Raw genomic sequence first — 17,722 nt, forward strand, 5'->3', positions numbered from 1 at the left:
GCTTCGACTTGGAAAATATCAACCCTGCAGGTTGAAAAAGGCAAATAAAATGGACTCGGCATTTATTATTCATAAAATGTTTTGACTTCTGACCTTCTTGTGAGTCAGCTGAGAATTGTTGGCTAAACAGAACCTGCGGGCTGCGTGAGGGAGCAGGTCGCTAAGATGGCGTAAGCCACTTAAAACAGCAAAAAATCAGTGACCCCCTTATTTAAGGGCACTTTTTCATTTTTTAAAAAGTCAACACTTTAGGCCAAGTTGTTGCCCGTGAGCCCAGCCCCTTGCCAGTGCTGGCTGACCCTGGGGCTCCTCTCTGACGAGGGGCGAGGGGTGGCCCAGGAGCCAAACACCCAACCGGTGGGTGCCAACCGGGGTCCTGCCACCGGGGCCTCGCAGGCAGCTCCCGGGTGACCTCCCCGGTGGCTACCAGCTGCTGGGCGGCCATCGGTCACCAGCCCCCTGGGCCCCACCTTGTGCCTGAGGGGCCTGGTGGCTCCCCTGACTCCTACAAACCCAGGTTTTTCAGGCGGTTTAAATCGTTGTTTGCGTTGCGCGGCTGCCGCGGGGAGCTACCGAGAGGGTAGTTCATGGCGGCGGGGGCGCGCTGCCGCTGTCGGGGGCCGGTGGGAGCGGAGCAGGCCGGGCCCGGGCTGGGGAGCACCCGCGGGGCCGCTGTCACGGAGCGTGCCCGGGTGCTCGGGACATTAGCAATTACCGGGCGGCCCCTCCGGCGGGTCCCCTCAGGCGCGGGGCGGGGCCGGGCGCGGGAAGTCGCCGCCGTCACCGTCACCTGTTGCCGCCGCGGGGCCGCGCCGGCGTCGAAAGGGTGCGGGCGGCGTGCGCGCCCCCGCCGGCCAGGGGGCGGCGCGCGTGCGCGAGCCGGCGGCGCCGGGCAGCGTGGAGGGGCCGCAGCCTCTTCCTTCCTCCTCCTCTTCCTCCTCCTCGCCCGGGCGGCGGGGGGCGCGCGCAGGGGGAGGCGGCGCGTGCTGGCGGCGGCGGGGGCGCGCGCGGGCTCGGGCTCGGCGGCGGCGGCGGCGGCGGCGGCGGCGCAGCGGGGGGATTGTTTGCGCCGCCGCTCGGGGAAGCGGAGCGCGGGGGCCGCTCCCCGCCGCGCCCCGCCGCCCTCCTCCCCGCGCCCCGCCGCCGCCGCCCCCGTTCCCCCGCCGGGCCCCCACCCCGGAGCCAATATTCCCGAGATCAAGCGCTACGCGGCGGCGGCGGCGGGGCCGGCGGCGGGGCCCGGGGCGGTCGTCGGGGCCGGCGGGGACCGCAGCGAGGCCGCCGCCGCCGCCGCCGCCGCCATGGAGGCGCTGGGACCCGGTGAGAGGCGCGGAGGGGGCGGTGCGGGGGCCCGGCCGCGGCCTGGCGGGTGGTGGGCAGCGCCGGCCCTGTCAGGCGGCGGGGCCGTGCCGGCGCGGGGGGAGGAGGCCGCGGGCCCGGCCGGCGGCGGGGGCTGCCCCCGCCATCCTCGGGCGTTCGCGGCCGGCGGCCGGCAGTCGCCGCGGCCTGTGGCGGGCCGGGCCCGGCGCCGCGCTGACCCCACCGCAGGCCGCTGGCGGGCGGCACGGCGGGCGCTGCCCTGCCCGCAGGAGCTGTCGCGGGTCGCGCAACTTTCCGAGGGGGTTTGCGTGTGCCCGGGCTGCCGCCGCCGGTGGGAGCTCCCGCGGGGGGGCTACCGGGTGACACCCCCCCGAGCCGGCGGCGCTCAGGGGGCTCTGGGGGTCCGCAGCCACGTGCTCCCTGCCCCTCAGCCCTGTCAGCTCTGCCGTCCTAAGTTTTATTTTAGATGTTGAGCCATTGTTTTGCCTGATACCTTCTTGAAAATAGGGTGGTTTTTTTATTTTTTTTAAACAAACTTTTTTCTCTTTATCGGTGGTATTCTGCACGTAGCAGTTTCCTACTTGTGTCCGTGATTATCTGTCAAGTGGCTGCAAGAGGTGTCTCTTGACCTAAACGGTCTGCGCATCTTATCCATCAAGTTCCCATTCGAACTACTGGTATAATTAAAATAGCGTTAATTTTGGCATGATAGGAAAATGTGCATGGACAGAGAGGTGCGATTCCAGAAGAATCCAGATTTTAAGGCAGTGGAGGGCTGAACTGGAAAGTCTGATGCATGTATGTATGATGTAGCGTGGTGTCCCCACGACTTACAGCTGTGGAGGCAGATCCTCTTTTAGTGTTGTAGAACTGCTGCCTGCCTGAAGCAGCTTGGTGGAGGCTGCTCAGTACGTAATCGACACTGAAGAAACTAGAAGACCTAATAGCATATATAACCCTAGTCAGGCTGGTCAGGCAAAAATCATGGTAAAATAAGCATGACTGGCAGCCTGGCTTCAAATGGGAAAACAGTTTTTAACTTATTCTCTGGAATCCTTTGAGAAATAACTTTAGAAAGGAAAAGGTGTGTGCTTTATCTCCTTTGATCAAAATTGACTGAGGTCAGCATTGCCGTGCCTGTTTACAGAACTTGTCGATACCAAGGGAGGAAAATGGGTAAATATAGTTGTCATTTAATCTCTTGCAGGAGGTCACTGCCTGCACTTACTTCAGACTAATTAGCATGGGATTAATGGATCATCTCTCTAGTATCCAAATAAGCACAGCAAACTTTGATTGCCCTTGATGATTCACACTTGTCAAGACAGCTGTAGTTTTTTTAAAGTACTAACTGTACCTCGCAGCCGGTTTAACTACTGTGTTGTGGGTTCCTCCTGGACAGATCGCAGTTAGTCAGGCCAGCGATGTGCTGTGTGGGACGTCGGTGGCCCCAGCAGCCACCCTGCTACTGCAGCATTGGGGAGCTGACGTATCAAGTGGGCTGCAGCTGCTTACGTGCTCTAAGTATTACTTCTGCTTAAAAATATTCTAGGGTTAGATCAGTAATTTAACTGGTAGTGCACTAGCCATTGGATAGCTTACGAGCCCAGTGTAGAAGGCGCCTTGGATTTGGTCCTGGGTTTAGTTTATGTTTGTGTTAAAGTTTGTTGCTTCACCCTGAAGTGCACCCAAATATGAGTTTCATCCTCCCACAGCTTATCTGCCCCTCTTAGATCCTGGTGTAAACTGTGAGCCTTTGACTTAAGTAGATACTGTCAGGTTGACACACTCTTGCAGTACTAAATTTGCTCAAAGTTTTATGATCAGTTTATTACTGCGTTCTTGTAATACTTCTCCCCCCCCACCCCCACCCCACCCCCACCCCCGCAGCAGAGGGAACAAACTTGGATCATACCAAGCACTGGTAGATATAGACAAAACCATGAAAATATCCCAATTCAATTTGCTTTATGTGCAGTGTCAACTGAGGCTGTGATAGATTTAATAAAAAGAAAAGGTTGTTTAATCTGGTTAACATGGTATCGCAGATCTTAACACTTTGAGGAAGTTAAGACTTAACTAGTGACTAGCTTGCATGTGAGTACTTTTTCAAGCCTTTCATAATTTCCTCTTGGAACTGTTCCTGAAGCTCTTACTTTTGTCCAAATAAATTACCTTCTCCAGATCTGTTAGGAGTCTAGACCTGTCTTTATGCTTTCTCCCTCACTCTTCTTTTAGGAGAAAGCCTAAACCTTTCCTCACTCCTTACTTCGTGTTTTAAATTGGATGAAATTGCTCTAGGGGAGAGGAATTTTGCTATTAACAAAAGTGATATGTTCATGATGTAAAGGAAATGACGAAACCGTTTTAGCTTAGATCCAGTATAGAAATATGTTTTTAATTTAGTTGAGAATAAAAATATCTCTTACCCATTTCCAGATAATACAATTGTCAGATAAATATTGGGGGTGTATGTCCTAAGTATGCCAAGAGCGACAATCCTTAACATCCGAACTTTAAGCCTGTAGTGAAAATAATGAAAAAAGGTGGCTTGTGTGGCTATTGGCTAGTTTAGAAGTGGTGGTAGGAATATATTTATCTTTACATTACATAAAAATACATAATATGTAAATGGTTGTATTCCATCTCAGGATTCTGTGAAGTTCATAACCACAGTCATGAATAAATGTAACAAAAATTTTACGAATTAATTATGGCACTAGCCTATAGGTGCTTTAGGGAGCGCGCTTTTTTTTTTTTTTTTTTACCTGGAAGTTCCAAACAGCTGGAAGGCTGAGCCACTTGGAACACCTCCACTTGCGACCTCAGAAAGCTACTTAAGATTTCTTTCTACCCTGTCAGAAAGTCAGTTAAAGTACACCTGAAAGGATACTGCACTGAGTGATCAATTACTTTTCAATCCATATTTACTTGATTTCCCTAGGGCCCCCAGCAAGCCTTTTCCAGCCACCTCGTCGCCCAGGCCTGGGAACTGTTGGGAAACCCATCCGCCTCCTAGCCAATCATTTCCAGGTTCAGATCCCCAAGATTGACGTTTATCACTATGATGTAGATATCAAACCAGAAAAACGCCCCCGAAGAGTGAACAGGTATGAGTTGCTTAATAAAGAAAATGAAAAAGTGTATATGCTTCAATTTAAGGACGCTGTACATCCTATAAATTCTTCAGCTGCTCAAGGCCAGTTTATGTTTGTACTGTGGTTAGCAGTTGCTTTTCAGTGAACTAGAATACAGTATTCTCCCTATTTTTATTAAGATGTTTTGCAATTGGCCTGTTATCTGGAAAGCTCTAGGAAATGTATGAAGGGTTGAACTACAGCTGTTTTAATTTTACAGTCTACAAGTGAATGTCCCTGATAATTGTTCCACAGTCTGTTATACAAACGTGTGTTGGCAGCTGAGGGGAGGGAATTTGACTTGCAGATCGATGCCAACGTTTTAGGGTTCACAGGTGGGTGCTTTGTCAGTAGAATCAATCCACAGAGCACCCCCCTCACCTCAAGGCAGAGGTTTGTATTGACTCCTGTGTTTGAACAGCTCTTCAAATTCCACTGCCTGTTCTGGCCGTATCTCTGCTGACAGTACATATACTTGCCTTGTGTATAGACACCTGTATGGTGAAACTTGGGTGCCTTCATCTGGAGGTGACTCTTACAACTCCTGGTATTGACTTGTGCATGCTGCAGTGCATTGTTTCCATACCTTCCTCATTTAAGAAAATGTGAAAAAGGAATTAGAAACTGTTTAAGACCATTGCTGGATTTTCTGTTCTTCAACCTAACTCGATAAATCCCTCTGTAGGGAGGTGGTGGATACTATGGTGAGACACTTCAAGATGCAGATATTTGGGGATCGGCAGCCTGGATACGATGGGAAACGGAACATGTATACTGCACACCCATTACCTATTGGCCGGGATAGAGTAAGTGTTACTGTAAGCAGTTTAAAGTTTCGGTGGGAAAACTGTTGCAGTGTCATTTGGAAAGTGTTCTTTTATTGACATAAGTGCAAAATGCTGTCACACATGTTAGTACAGTCTTAGAAATGACAGGCAGTGCCAGTCAGGGATCTCTAGGGACTTACGGTGTTTTACTGAAGTTTGTTGTCTTCAGGTTTCTAGTTCCCAGCTCTTTAGTTGGAGAATTTGTCAGTGATAGTGTGAATAAATGTGTTGTGTTCTTTTGTCTGCAAGCAGGTATTTTTTTTCTTTTTTCCACCCAGATAGAAACTTCCCTTTTCTCTGTTCTAACCCTTGTTCTGTTGCTAAATGATAAAGTAGTTGTAGATGACAAATAACACTGGTTTGGTTTGGCTGCACTGTTGAGATACATCCTCCTGTTCTGTAACAACTACTAGATCAGCTGCTGGCCCTTCACGTCCTGGGCCGTGCTCACCAGCACCCTGGCTCTAACAGTTTGCCATCTATAGTAACCAGTCCTGATGCACAACTTAACTCCCATCTACTCTTCTCCCCACAGATCTGGTTATTGCTGGTACAGTGCCATGAGGAGTACGTAGAATGAGTTGACATTTACCCTTTGGGCTGAGGGTGTGCGAGAATAATCTCAAGCGCTGTGCTAGAACTCTTGACATCTGTGTTTCCCAATGAGTTCTTTTTGACCAAAAGTTTTTCTTGCCTTCCCATTTGGTTAGCAAGACATCTTGCTATTAATTGTCTGGCTTAAAAAAAAAAAAAAAGGTGACTCACAGTTTTCCAGAGCTTTGATATCACCATAGGAATTACTGCTTCAGATTTACATTTAGAGATACCTCAGTGCAGTTTCTCAGATGAATAAATTACAAGCTTTCAAAATCCTAAGGAAACCAATTCTAATATTTAAAGAGAACTGCACAAACTAATGGTCAAAAATATAGTTTCAAAGGATACCTAGGAGAAAAACATAACATTGGTTAGTGTTGCGATAGTCTGCAGTCCGTAACAAAAGCTTGTGCTTAATTCTGTTCTGACTGTGTCAGGTGGATATGGAGGTGACGCTTCCAGGAGAGGGGAAGGACCAGACTTTTAAAGTATCCATTCAGTGGGTATCAGTCGTCAGCCTTCAGTTGCTGCTGGAAGCTCTGGCAGGGCACTTGAATGAAGTTCCTGAAGATTCTGTACAGGCACTCGATGTAATTACACGGCACCTTCCTTCCATGAGGTGGGTGCTTTGGTGCCTTCGTGACTGGCTTTGTCTTGTATCTGTCTTAATGTTTGTATTAGTTATTACTTGCTGCTATTCTACTGCTATTACACTTCGCTAATGTAGAAGGGGTGAGGGATGCAGTTGTGTAATTCAACGCCCGCCTTACGAATTTGCACTAGAATAAGGAAATCTGATCCGAACTGAGGACTTGTATGTGCCGGTCATGTTTCTAATGGGAATTTGCTGTAGCCTTTCCAACTGCGCTGTCGGTGAAGGCTTTGTATGCTTGCCATAAGGGAGCTCTAACTGTTCTAACGTGCTGTAGAAATGTGTTTTAAACACCGTAGCCGTGAATGTAAAAAGGCGTATTGGAAAGGAATGATTGAAGTATTAATTTTCTTATTTTTTTTCAGGTACACTCCTGTGGGTCGCTCCTTTTTCTCCCCGCCTGAAGGTTATTACCACCCCCTGGGAGGCGGCAGGGAGGTCTGGTTTGGATTCCACCAGTCTGTCAGGCCTGCCATGTGGAACATGATGCTCAACATCGATGGTATGTAGGAAATTGTGTCTTGCTAATGTAATAGAGTTCGTTCTGCTTCTAAATTGAACGTCCTCTTTTCTTTTTTTTTTATCTTAGTGTCAGCAACTGCTTTCTATCGTGCCCAGCCTATCATTGAGTTCATGTGTGAGGTCTTGGACATTCAGAACATCAATGAACAAACCAAGCCTCTGACGGACTCCCAGCGTGTCAAGTTTACCAAAGAAATCAGAGGTAAAGGCTGGCACTGAAGCTGCTGCAACAGAATACTGGAAACGTGCTCGTATTACGTTGTAATGAAAATTTGCAAGGCACTCAGGAAGCTGGCCTATTCCTTTTTGCCTTCATCTTTCCCAAAGGCGACTCCTGTGCCTGAATTTATTTAGATGACTTTTGTGTTGGGTTTTCAGGTCTAAAAGTAGAGGTTACCCATTGTGGTCAGATGAAGAGAAAATACCGGGTCTGCAACGTTACTCGGCGACCAGCCAGTCATCAGACGTATGTATACAAGCATTTTCAGACAGTTTAAAAAATCTTGAACCTATTAGGTGTACTAATAGGTATATTGTTTATGCAAGAACAGTTGATTCTGGCAGTGAAGCTTTACAGGAATGTCTGCTCTTAGTGGAGTAGAGGGATAGTGTGGGTTTAGACCACTGCTTTATTTCCTTTAACACAGGAAAGCTGAAGCTGTATCCTGGCTTTTAAATATAGTTACGAAAGGCTGTAATTTTTAAAATAGCTGTGAAAAATTCAGTATATAGTCTATAAAATCCTTTTCATAAAGGAGAGATCCAGTAGCTAAGGAAAATAAATGTTTCCAGCATTTCTAGTCTGCAATAGATTTTCCATGCAATTTTTTCCTTTTAATAAAAACAATCTTAAAGTCTAACCAGAACAAATGTCCTTTATAGGTTTCCTCTGCAGCTGGAAAATGGGCAAGCTATGGAGTGTACAGTAGCTCAGTATTTTAAGCAGAAGTACAGTCTGCAGTTAAAATATCCTCACCTTCCCTGTCTCCAAGTGGGACAGGAACAGAAACACACATACTTACCGCTTGAGGTAAGAATCTAACTTTGCCTTGCATTGCGGTATATCCTCTGTTAGGCGGTATTACACCATCTCTCACTGTTCCCATGTAGGTGTGTAACATAGTGGCAGGCCAGAGATGTATAAAGAAGCTAACGGACAATCAGACGTCGACTATGATAAAAGCAACTGCAAGATCTGCACCGGACCGACAGGAAGAAATCAGCAGACTAGTAAGTGTTTTGTCCAGCTAAACAACTTTTGTCACTTCTTGCTGTTCTTCCAGAAGCGCTGTAGTGCACGTAATGATAAACAGAATGACCAAGAACCGCAGAAGTTAAAAAACTGGACTTCTTTAAGACCAATCCTTTTAAATAGAAAGCCTGTTCATGGCAAAGAGGGCGGAGCCACCTGAAGCATTAGGTGTAGTTACATAAATACTTTTCTTGTCACCAGGTGAAAAGTAACAGTATGGTTGGTGGACCTGATCCATACCTGAAGGAGTTTGGTATTGTTGTCCATAATGAAATGACAGAGTTGACAGGCCGAGTTCTGCCAGCACCAATGCTGCAGTATGGAGGCAGGGTGAGTTTTCCATGCCTTGTAAAATACCTTGTCCTGAGGTTATTTAAATTCATTAAGTGTTTTGTATATCTTCTCCTGAGGTGTCCTTTGTATGAGCGTTGTTCGACTATATTCAAAACAAAGCAGCATTTTATTTTTAGTTTGCCTTTGGTTTTTACCTAGAACAAGACTGTGGCCACACCAAACCAAGGTGTGTGGGACATGAGAGGGAAACAGTTCTATGCTGGCATTGAGATTAAAGTTTGGGCTGTGGCCTGTTTTGCTCCTCAAAAACAATGCAGGGAAGACTTACTAAAGTAAGTATTTTCTTCTTTATTCAGAATACCTCTTTCAAGGTTTATTTTCCTCATATTTCTGAAAGGTGATATGCAGTATGAGTTGCTTTTCATGCATCTAATAGTAAAAAGAGGAAACGACTTCTGCGGTGTCTTAAATATTTACAGCTTGGGAGGAGACTACAACAGAGTTCATAAACTAATTGGCCAGCTAGGAAAAGCATTAATTCCCTTACAGCTGAGGCTGTGTTTCCTGCTCTGGAGGCTGCATTCCACTTGTGTTCTGTTGTTTTTACAAATAACTGATGATGGGTCTTTCATTCTAAAACCTGAACTAATTTTTTCTTAACTTTCACTGCCTCCCAGGCAACATACGCCATGTTTCTTCCCTTGTCCTTCAAATTACGCTACAGAATCCTAAAGATACAGGTTGGGTGAACTACTCAAATGTTTGGCAAGAGTCATGGTTGCAGTAATGCTCAGAGAAGTTTGGTGAATGAGTGAAAAATCTACCGGAGCATCAATATTAATTTGAGAATCTGCCTCAGAATGTTCTACTCAGATGTGTGTTTGTTTCTGCAAGACTTCTAAAATTACAGAAACAGAGGCTTATGAAACTTCCTCTGACAGAATTAGAGTTGTATTAGTGAGTTCCTTATAGTGATAGACTTGCTAAAAAATAATTACTTTAGCGTTAGATTGGAAGTGCTGTGAAATAGCTGGAATAGCTTAGATCTTATTGATAAAATGAATGGTGAAGTGAAACACAGTGAAAATCCAGGACAAATCAGTTTGTATTTCATCTACAGGAGTTTTACTGACCAGCTGCGCAAGATCTCCAAGGACGCAGGGATGCCGATCCAAGGCCAACCCTGCTTCTGCAAATACGCCCAGGGTGCAGACAGTGTGGAGCCCATGTTTAAACACTTAAAACTGACTTACGTTGGTCTGCAGCTGATCGTGGTGATTCTGCCTGGAAAGACGCCTGTGTACGGTATGGAGAAGAGGCTGTAAAGTGTTAATTAGTTGTACAGCAAGTGGGGGCATCATATTATGTGCTTCAGCAGTAGGAAGGAGGCAGAGCAGGCTATACGTTCTGTTTAAAAGCGGGTTTTGGTGATGGTTTGTCAGGCCTGATTGGAGTACTTCTGTATTACCAAAGAGCGAACTGAACCTTTGTCAGTGAACTTCTAAGGATCTGAATTACAGTAATGTTGGGGGGAGGGGGGAGAAAGCAGATGGAACTACTTACTGACTGTTCAGGTATTGGAACCACTAACTTCTTCTTCTGTCACAGCTGAAGTAAAGCGGGTTGGTGACACTCTTCTAGGAATGGCCACTCAGTGTGTTCAGGTAAAGAATGTGGTAAAAACCTCACCACAAACGCTGTCCAACCTGTGTCTGAAGATAAATGCAAAGCTTGGAGGAATCAACAATGTACTTGTACCTCATCAAAGGTGAGATGAAAGCTCTCCTTGTAGTCTGGATTGTCAAGCAAAACAGCCTTGTTTTGTTTGCTAAAATGATACCTTTCAAAATACTACGTGCTTTAGAAATGCCCACAGTCTGAGGTGAACAGAAGGAGGCTCCTGCATTCAGAGTCTGCCTAGGATCATCTCTAGTGTTAGAGCCATCCAGCAGTGTGTGTGGAAACAAGCTCTCAAAGGCTTTTTTTTCCCATGTCTCTTTTTCCTGCCTTTGTGTTCATTTAGTCTTAACCTTTTCCTCTTGCTACCTCCTTAAGCATACTGTATTTCCTTCCAAATTGAAAGAAAAGGAGTGAGGAGGAGTGACTTAGGATAAATGCTTGTGACTTTGCCTTTGGTCCTTTTCATTTTCTGTTCCCTCTGGACTGTGAGAGGCAGATAACTTTATCCTTAAAGATTCTGACAAGGTCTTGGTTCTGTTGAATGGTTTGGATATACCTTAGCTGTAATTATTTTTTCTCTTGCTCACCCCCCTCCTTTGTATTATTATTGTTGTTATTTATTATTTAATAAACCTCAATTTATTATACAGACCATCGGTGTTCCAGCAGCCAGTGATCTTTTTGGGAGCAGATGTCACTCACCCTCCTGCTGGAGATGGAAAGAAGCCTTCCATCGCTGCTGTGGTAGGCAGCATGGATGGCCATCCTAGCCGTTACTGTGCCACGGTGCGCGTGCAGACCTCGCGCCAGGAGACCTCCCAGGAGCTGCTGTACAGTCAGGAGGTGATACAGGACCTGACTAATATGGTGCGAGAACTATTGATCCAGTTTTACAAATCCACTCGTTTCAAGCCCACAAGGATCATTTACTACAGAGGGGGAGTATCAGAAGGACAGATGAAGCAGGTATTGTCTAATGACATGTTGTTGCTTATAAAAAGGGTTTGGCCCTTGAAAATACATATATGTATACTTGGACTGCATTTGTCAAGGGGATAATTAACGGTTTCATTGAGTTTTCTTGAGCAGGCACAGTGTATGGTTATCATGTCTATCATGTTCCTTACAAAGTGGCATTTGTAAAGCATAGAAATGAAAATAATATTTTATCTATTCAATTCAGCACCTGATAGTTCAATCTTCTACTTCTAGGTAGCTTGGCCAGAACTGATAGCAATCCGGAAGGCCTGTATTAGTTTGGAAGAAGATTATAGACCTGGAATAACCTACATTGTTGTGCAGAAAAGGCATCACACCAGGCTATTCTGTGCTGACAAAACTGAAAGGGCAAGTAATGTTGACTACATAAGAAGGAGGTGATGGCAACAGGAAAGTAAGACTGTTTGGTTAAGTGGGGTGGTATCCATCTTGCCCACTAAAATTGAATTTATCTGTAGAAGCAGTAGCAGTTCTGTGCAGTAACATGCTTTCTCTACCAAAATAACCAGTTCCTCCCCCTTTTTTGTAATTGCTCTAGATCAAGCGGTCAAATGGAACAGCTTGTTCCCAGCCCGTTTTGGAGTAGGCGTACTCTATATCCTTGTATTTGTGTACTTGGAGCAGTAGCCTGGGTTTTTATAGTCTGGGATTCCTGACTATAAACTGAACTGGTTGTTCAGTTTGTTGCCTGTTCTGTCCCCAGATGCATCTGTAAGATTTGCCTACGGCACAAATCCACAAGTCAACTAAGGAACCTTCTTTAGGAAAGTTCTTGATCTCAGGTTTGCTTAAAAAATACAGATCTCTCTGGTGGGAGTGCGAACAAGGGTATGACATAAATTTATTTCGGAAAACCTGCATTTTCAGATGCTGAATTACTTGTGTAGGCTTTATCCCACTCTGCAATTTTAATGGTACTGGCAAGTATTTTATTTTTCTCTGATGACACACCGGTTGGATGTGGTGAAGTTTCTAAAAATGAACTCACAGAGAACATTTTCATTCCTCCTATGTAAATGACCTTAATATTTTTCCACCTTTTTGAGCAGGAAGTTCTCAAACAGCTTTAAGTAGAGCCTGCCTTAGGAGGCATTTTTGGGTCACTTCCAAAAAGACCATAGGCTAATAATAAACTTTCCTCAATAGGTGGGTAAGAGCGGCAACGTACCAGCAGGCACTACTGTGGACAGCACGATCACGCATCCTTCTGAATTTGACTTTTACCTCTGTAGCCATGCAGGAATTCAGGTAATGTTTCAACTCTGCTGCGCTCAGGCCATAGGACTAAATCCTTACACTTGTCCCGATGAGTAGTGTTGCTTCTGTTTATAGCTTGGCAGACTTGACAGTCACATCAGTTCAGTGCCCGTTTGGCACTTGCTCCTCAGCGCACTGGTAGAAGGTACAGCCTTCGGGTACCGCCTCTGGTTTTGGTGGTGCTCTCCAACCGACTGTTCGTCTGTTCTCTGCAGGGAACCAGCCGGCCCTCCCATTACCAGGTCTTGTGGGACGACAACTGTTTTACCGCAGACGAACTACAGCTGTTGACATATCAGCTGTGTCACACGTATGTCCGGTGTACGCGATCAGTCTCTATTCCAGCTCCCGCGTACTATGCCAGGCTGGTAGCGTTTAGGGCGAGATACCATCTTGTGGACAAGGATCATGACAGGTAAGGAACTGTGTGCCTCGTCGTCTTGGTAGCCAGCTCCCGGGCCCGAGTTATGTACGCCTTGCCCCAACTGTTCATGGTTCTCTGTATGTGTCTGCGTTTTTACAGTGCTGAAGGCAGCCATGTGTCAGGACAGAGCAATGGCCGTGATCCTCAGGCTCTGGCAAAGGCAGTGCAGATCCACCACGATACTCAGCATACGATGTATTTTGCTTGAGAGCATCTGGGAAGATGAGGCAAAACCAACAACCCATGCAGTCCTGAAATGTTTTGAATGCCTACTGCTATAGCTAGGGCCCAGCTGATTTCAGGCTGCCCACTACCAGCAGCTCTGAACAGTCGCACTGAATCTGTACTTCACAGCAATGTCTGATGCACCAACACAATTGAGCCATTTGTTTCATTGTTTTATGTAATAGAAATTCATAGACTGTCTTTTCTGATGCATTGGACTGAATTTTTACCTCAAAGCGCAAAAGGCCGATCATCCTGAAATTTTTAAAGGACTTGGCACGAAAGGTTTCTATTGAATATTTTGCTAGCTATCATTTTTAAGTTATCTTCCCATCCCATTAGCTTATCATGACGACTTGATTCCCTGTCTTCATGCACTGCTTAGTGAGTACGCGTATTATGGCAAAATGTTTTACTCCGGTTAAATGTAATCGTTCTATTGTGTGGGGCCATAGATTTTTTAATGGAGATTTTAGACTTCACTACTGTAAATGCCTTTTAACAAACATAACTTTCACAGGTATTGCAGTTTTTTGTCAGTTTTACTAACTATCTTTTTAATCTCTGCAGACTTCGGCTGCAAAGCAATTGCACTATACTGCGAGTTCAAATAGGTGGTTCTTGTTCTGTGAATGTGTAATATAACCAGATAGTGATGCCTGTCAGTAGATTTTAATTATAATGGTTACAAATAATACTGCCATGGTATCGTAACAAGTACTGAACCATCATTTCCCCCTCTAAAAATTATAAAAACAAAACAAAAAAAATTAGCTTTTAGGTATTTTGCAAACTTTTACAAAAGTGCCCACTTTATGCTGCTGTGTGGTTTGATAAATCTAAGTGATTTTAAAACTTTTTTCTCATAGAGGGTTTAACTTTGGCAATAAATATTTGTTTTTTAAGCCCCCCCTAACAGTGTAATTTTCTAGCTGAGGATTGTGCATGAGTTTAACCGACATTCTCGTGTCGTTTTCTGAACACACAATTTGGCAGTTTCTGAAACTAATTAGAAAAGACGCACTTCCATGCTTTTTTTAAGAATTATTTTTAACTGTTTTATATTCACTGTTGGTGTCCTGTCTACATTTTTTATAAGCTTGGAAACTGGGTGTTACATGTAGGAAAGGCTTGCCAATCTGTACAGTCTAAATGTATTGTGTGACAGGCAACCTAAGGACTTGTACCAGCATTTTAAACTTTTTTTTTTTTTCCTCCCCCCCGGGAATCTAGGTTGCACACACAACTGCATTCAACAGCATGTTTAACAAATCTAAGTCTCATATACTGATTCTGTCCCAGCCTAGAAATTAGGGGTTTTTAATCTGCTTGGCTTTTTTCAGTGTAATAAAGAACAGGGGCTTGGTTTCAATGAATAGTCTTGGAATCTGTAGTACATTAAGACTAGATTCCTCTTAGTGTTAACTTGAGTTAGCACAGATTAAAAGCTTATTCCTAAACTGAGGAGAGCCAACACCACTACTTTGATAACAGAAGTTTGAGAAGTCCAACGATTGCACTGTGGTCTCTGATACTCGTGTGGGGTTTGCTGCTAAGTTGTCTGCTGTTCCAAAGCTTAGGAACCAGCCCCCTCAAAATTTCAGCAATATGAAATGCTGTTTCCTTCGGTCTTTAAGCTTGTAAATAAATGGAAGTTTACATTTCTAAATGCTGGGGTTTTTTTCAGTTGTACCAGAGTACACTGAACTCAGTCTTCAAACAGTTTTATAATATTCTTTCAAGTAGTACGTCTCATTAAATTAAGTTTAAATTTTTTTCATTTTTGTTGAAAATGGGACTGAAGTGAACTCTGCTCCTGGCACGTACCGTGGACAGGTTTAGATTGAGGGAAAAAAAAGATTCTTTTTAGTTGTTTTTTTTTATTTTATTTTTTTTTAAAGAATACCTCACTTGTGTAATAAAATCAGGACATGTGGGTGGGAGACTGACCGCTGCTTCAGCTAGATGGCTGCTTTTCTCAGTACTCGTTCAGGGAGAATACAAAAAAACCCTTTTTAGAATGAACTCTGACTGACCCAACACACATGGAGAACTTCGGCACCTTGAAAAGAAACTGAGCACCCTTTTTAGGTTTATAGGATCAAAGATCGCTATTTTGAGTTTGTGCACTAGGCAAGAATGTGACTGGTTTAATCAAGGGTGCATAAGAAATATTTAATTTTATCACCAGTTGGTTGTCCAGTGCCAAGCACTCCTAGTTCAGATTGAGTGAAGTGAGAGCCTCTCCTTTGTTTGCCTGTGACTGGACTGAATATTTAACCTCAGACTAGGTGGATTGTTAGACCTCGGCTGGCCCTGGGACACAGGGTGAGGACGTGAACCCGATCTTGTGTTAAAACGCCGCTAAGGGCGCGGTGCTGTGGCTCTGGGAGAAGGGCGCTGAAGTTCAGGACTGTTGCGTGGTGGTAACAGTAAGATCAGAGTTTCGGCAGTGCTGTCCTACGTAGGTCTGAGTCCAAGTCTGGAGGTTGGGCTTGACGATCTGGATTAACCCCTTGGGCCTGACTGAATCGTTATGCATGTGTCAATCAATGGGAAGATGTGCATTCTGTAGATGTAGTTCTTCGGGTGTTTTGGTTTTGGTTTGGTTTTTTTGTTTGTTTTTTTCTTTTTTGTTGGTTTGTTTTTTTTTAAATAAATAAAGCCTGTTGGCCACTGTTTAGCTATGTGGTGTGAAAGATTTTAAATGTAGCAAAGTTTAAAGAGTTGGGGAAGGGGGTGGTTGACATTTTAAAAAATTTTTTTAAAAAAAAGGGGGGGGCAGAAATCCCATTTTCTAACCAGTTCTGCTTGCTTTGTGAACAGCTGAATTCTGAACAAGCTCTGGCAATCACTAGTTAGCCTGTCTCAAACATTTGAACAGCCTGGCTTATTTATTCTTGTTGTAAGTATCACGGTTTAGTGTAGTGCCTGTAGCTGCGTCCAAAGGGCGTAAGAGGCAGCGATGTACAGGCAAACGTGCTTCATGCAGTATGTCTCTCGTCCCGGACACACGCGTCAGAGTTGTTTAATCTCTATCAACAGCTTTGCTCTTCGGATGGGAAAGGGCACCTTTGTTCAGATCCAGCGTTCGACAAAACCTACCCCCCCACCCCCCCCCAAACTACCTTTGTGGATGTGCTGTAGGATTTTTTCTTGCTCAATAGCAAGGGAGTAACTCTGCTTTCATTTTAGGAAGGCAGGGTTTGGAGGGCATTGTATCAATACTGTTTCAACTACAAGGTTTTTTCCTTGTGCACTGGAGGAAAGATCTTGTAATATCACTTACAGATTTTCTTATACCTTGCTATTGACATTTTCATATTTCTATGTCTAGAGGCTGAAACTTTAATGTAAAATGTTTGCATTTGTTCATTTTGACTTATGATGTAATTTTTGTTTCTATATTGTTAGACTTGTAATGTTAAAAATTGTATTTTATTAAATTTGGACTGGATGTATGTCTATAGCAATACGAGGTACTCTTTCTAAACTGTTATGGATGGGTTAGCAGCCCCATGTTGCGGTAAGATGCTGGTCGTGTACAACTTGCAATGTATTCTTTTCTTTTTTTTTTAGCCTGCAGGGATATTTTGTGTTCATGTGTCCAAAAATAATAATAATAATAAAAAAATGGCATTCTTGTGCCAAATGTTCTGTTTTTCCTTGTTGATGTCTAATAAATGCAATGTACAGAGTGAGCAACCGATACTGTTGCCTGTAAACAAATGTCTTAAATTATTTAACTTTTAATTAAAACTTGTACACAATGTGTAACCTGTGGAACTCATTGCCACAACCTATTTATTTCTGATGTGTGAGGATTTAGAAAGGGATAGAAATATGCATGGATAACATCTCTAGCGTTCCTGAGAGGAGGGCTTAAATTACCTGTTTTCGGAGGCTGTGCTAACTGCAGGGGGAGATGTTCATAACGGGCGTATTTTTTTAATGTTCTCAGAAATTATATAGCGATGTCTAGAGAAAACAAGATGTTCACAGACTCTGTATCTGCCTGGAGAAGTGATTCTATATTAGAGAGCCCCAAATTAATAAATGAAAGAGCTGTTTGCTTATTCATCTTCTCTATTTCAGGTGAGGGTTTGTTGTGTCCTCAGACAACCGTACTCCACTAAAAATACCAGGGTAAGGACAGAAAAAGGCTGAAACATGACAGCTATAAATGAACTTGGGACACATGATTGCTTAAAATAACCTGCCTTTTCAGCAAACCCCCTGCTTCCAGGTTTTAATTTTTTTTTTGCAGCGGAGATCCTGTGGGTTTGGGAACGGAGACACTGGCGCCTCAGGTGAGCCCAAGCAGCTTAAAGGTGGACAATGGCTTTATCCTCGAGTCTTCTGAAAGTGGTGTAAATGTGGTTGGAGGGCCGTGGCTGTCACGGGTGCCCTGTGCACAGCCCCGGGCCCAGGCCGGTGCCTGCCCCTGACGTGGGTGCGGGATGGGTCCGGTTCCCACCGGTTTGTGCTGCTGCCTCATGCGCTGCTGCCCGGGGCACGGACCTGAGGGGACATGGC

At 44.8% G+C, this 17,722-nt stretch overlaps 1 protein-coding gene across 1 annotated transcript; it reads left to right on the plus strand.

Moving 5' to 3' along the window:
• The first annotated feature begins 942 nt into the window (after nucleotides 1-942).
• AGO4 (argonaute RISC component 4) lies at nucleotides 943-16,963 on the plus strand. Its single transcript, XM_056331735.1, has 18 exons — nucleotides 943-1,320; nucleotides 4,265-4,430; nucleotides 5,143-5,263; nucleotides 6,319-6,500; nucleotides 6,899-7,035; nucleotides 7,123-7,257; nucleotides 7,434-7,521; nucleotides 7,938-8,085; nucleotides 8,166-8,285; nucleotides 8,509-8,637; nucleotides 8,800-8,933; nucleotides 9,722-9,906; nucleotides 10,210-10,369; nucleotides 10,932-11,247; nucleotides 11,494-11,628; nucleotides 12,427-12,528; nucleotides 12,753-12,952; nucleotides 13,061-16,963. Exons 1-18 carry the CDS (start codon nucleotides 1,302-1,304, stop codon nucleotides 13,167-13,169), a joined length of 2,586 nt encoding a protein of 861 aa, XP_056187710.1. The 5' UTR covers nucleotides 943-1,301; the 3' UTR covers nucleotides 13,170-16,963.
• The last annotated feature ends 759 nt before the right edge of the window (nucleotides 16,964-17,722 follow it).

This window comes from Falco biarmicus, chromosome 3, assembly GCF_023638135.1.
Source record: "Falco biarmicus isolate bFalBia1 chromosome 3, bFalBia1.pri, whole genome shotgun sequence".
Taxonomy (NCBI): Eukaryota; Metazoa; Chordata; class Aves; order Falconiformes; family Falconidae; genus Falco; species Falco biarmicus.

Bases quoted from the DNA above. Each gene is read 5' to 3' on its own strand.
- AGO4 (XM_056331735.1), top strand. The intron at 4,431-5,142 runs GTATGAGTTGCT...ATCCCTCTGTAG, and splicing joins CGCCCCCGAAGAGTGAACAG to GGAGGTGGTGGATACTATGG. The intron at 10,370-10,931 runs GTGAGATGAAAG...TTTATTATACAG, and splicing joins GTACTTGTACCTCATCAAAG to ACCATCGGTGTTCCAGCAGC.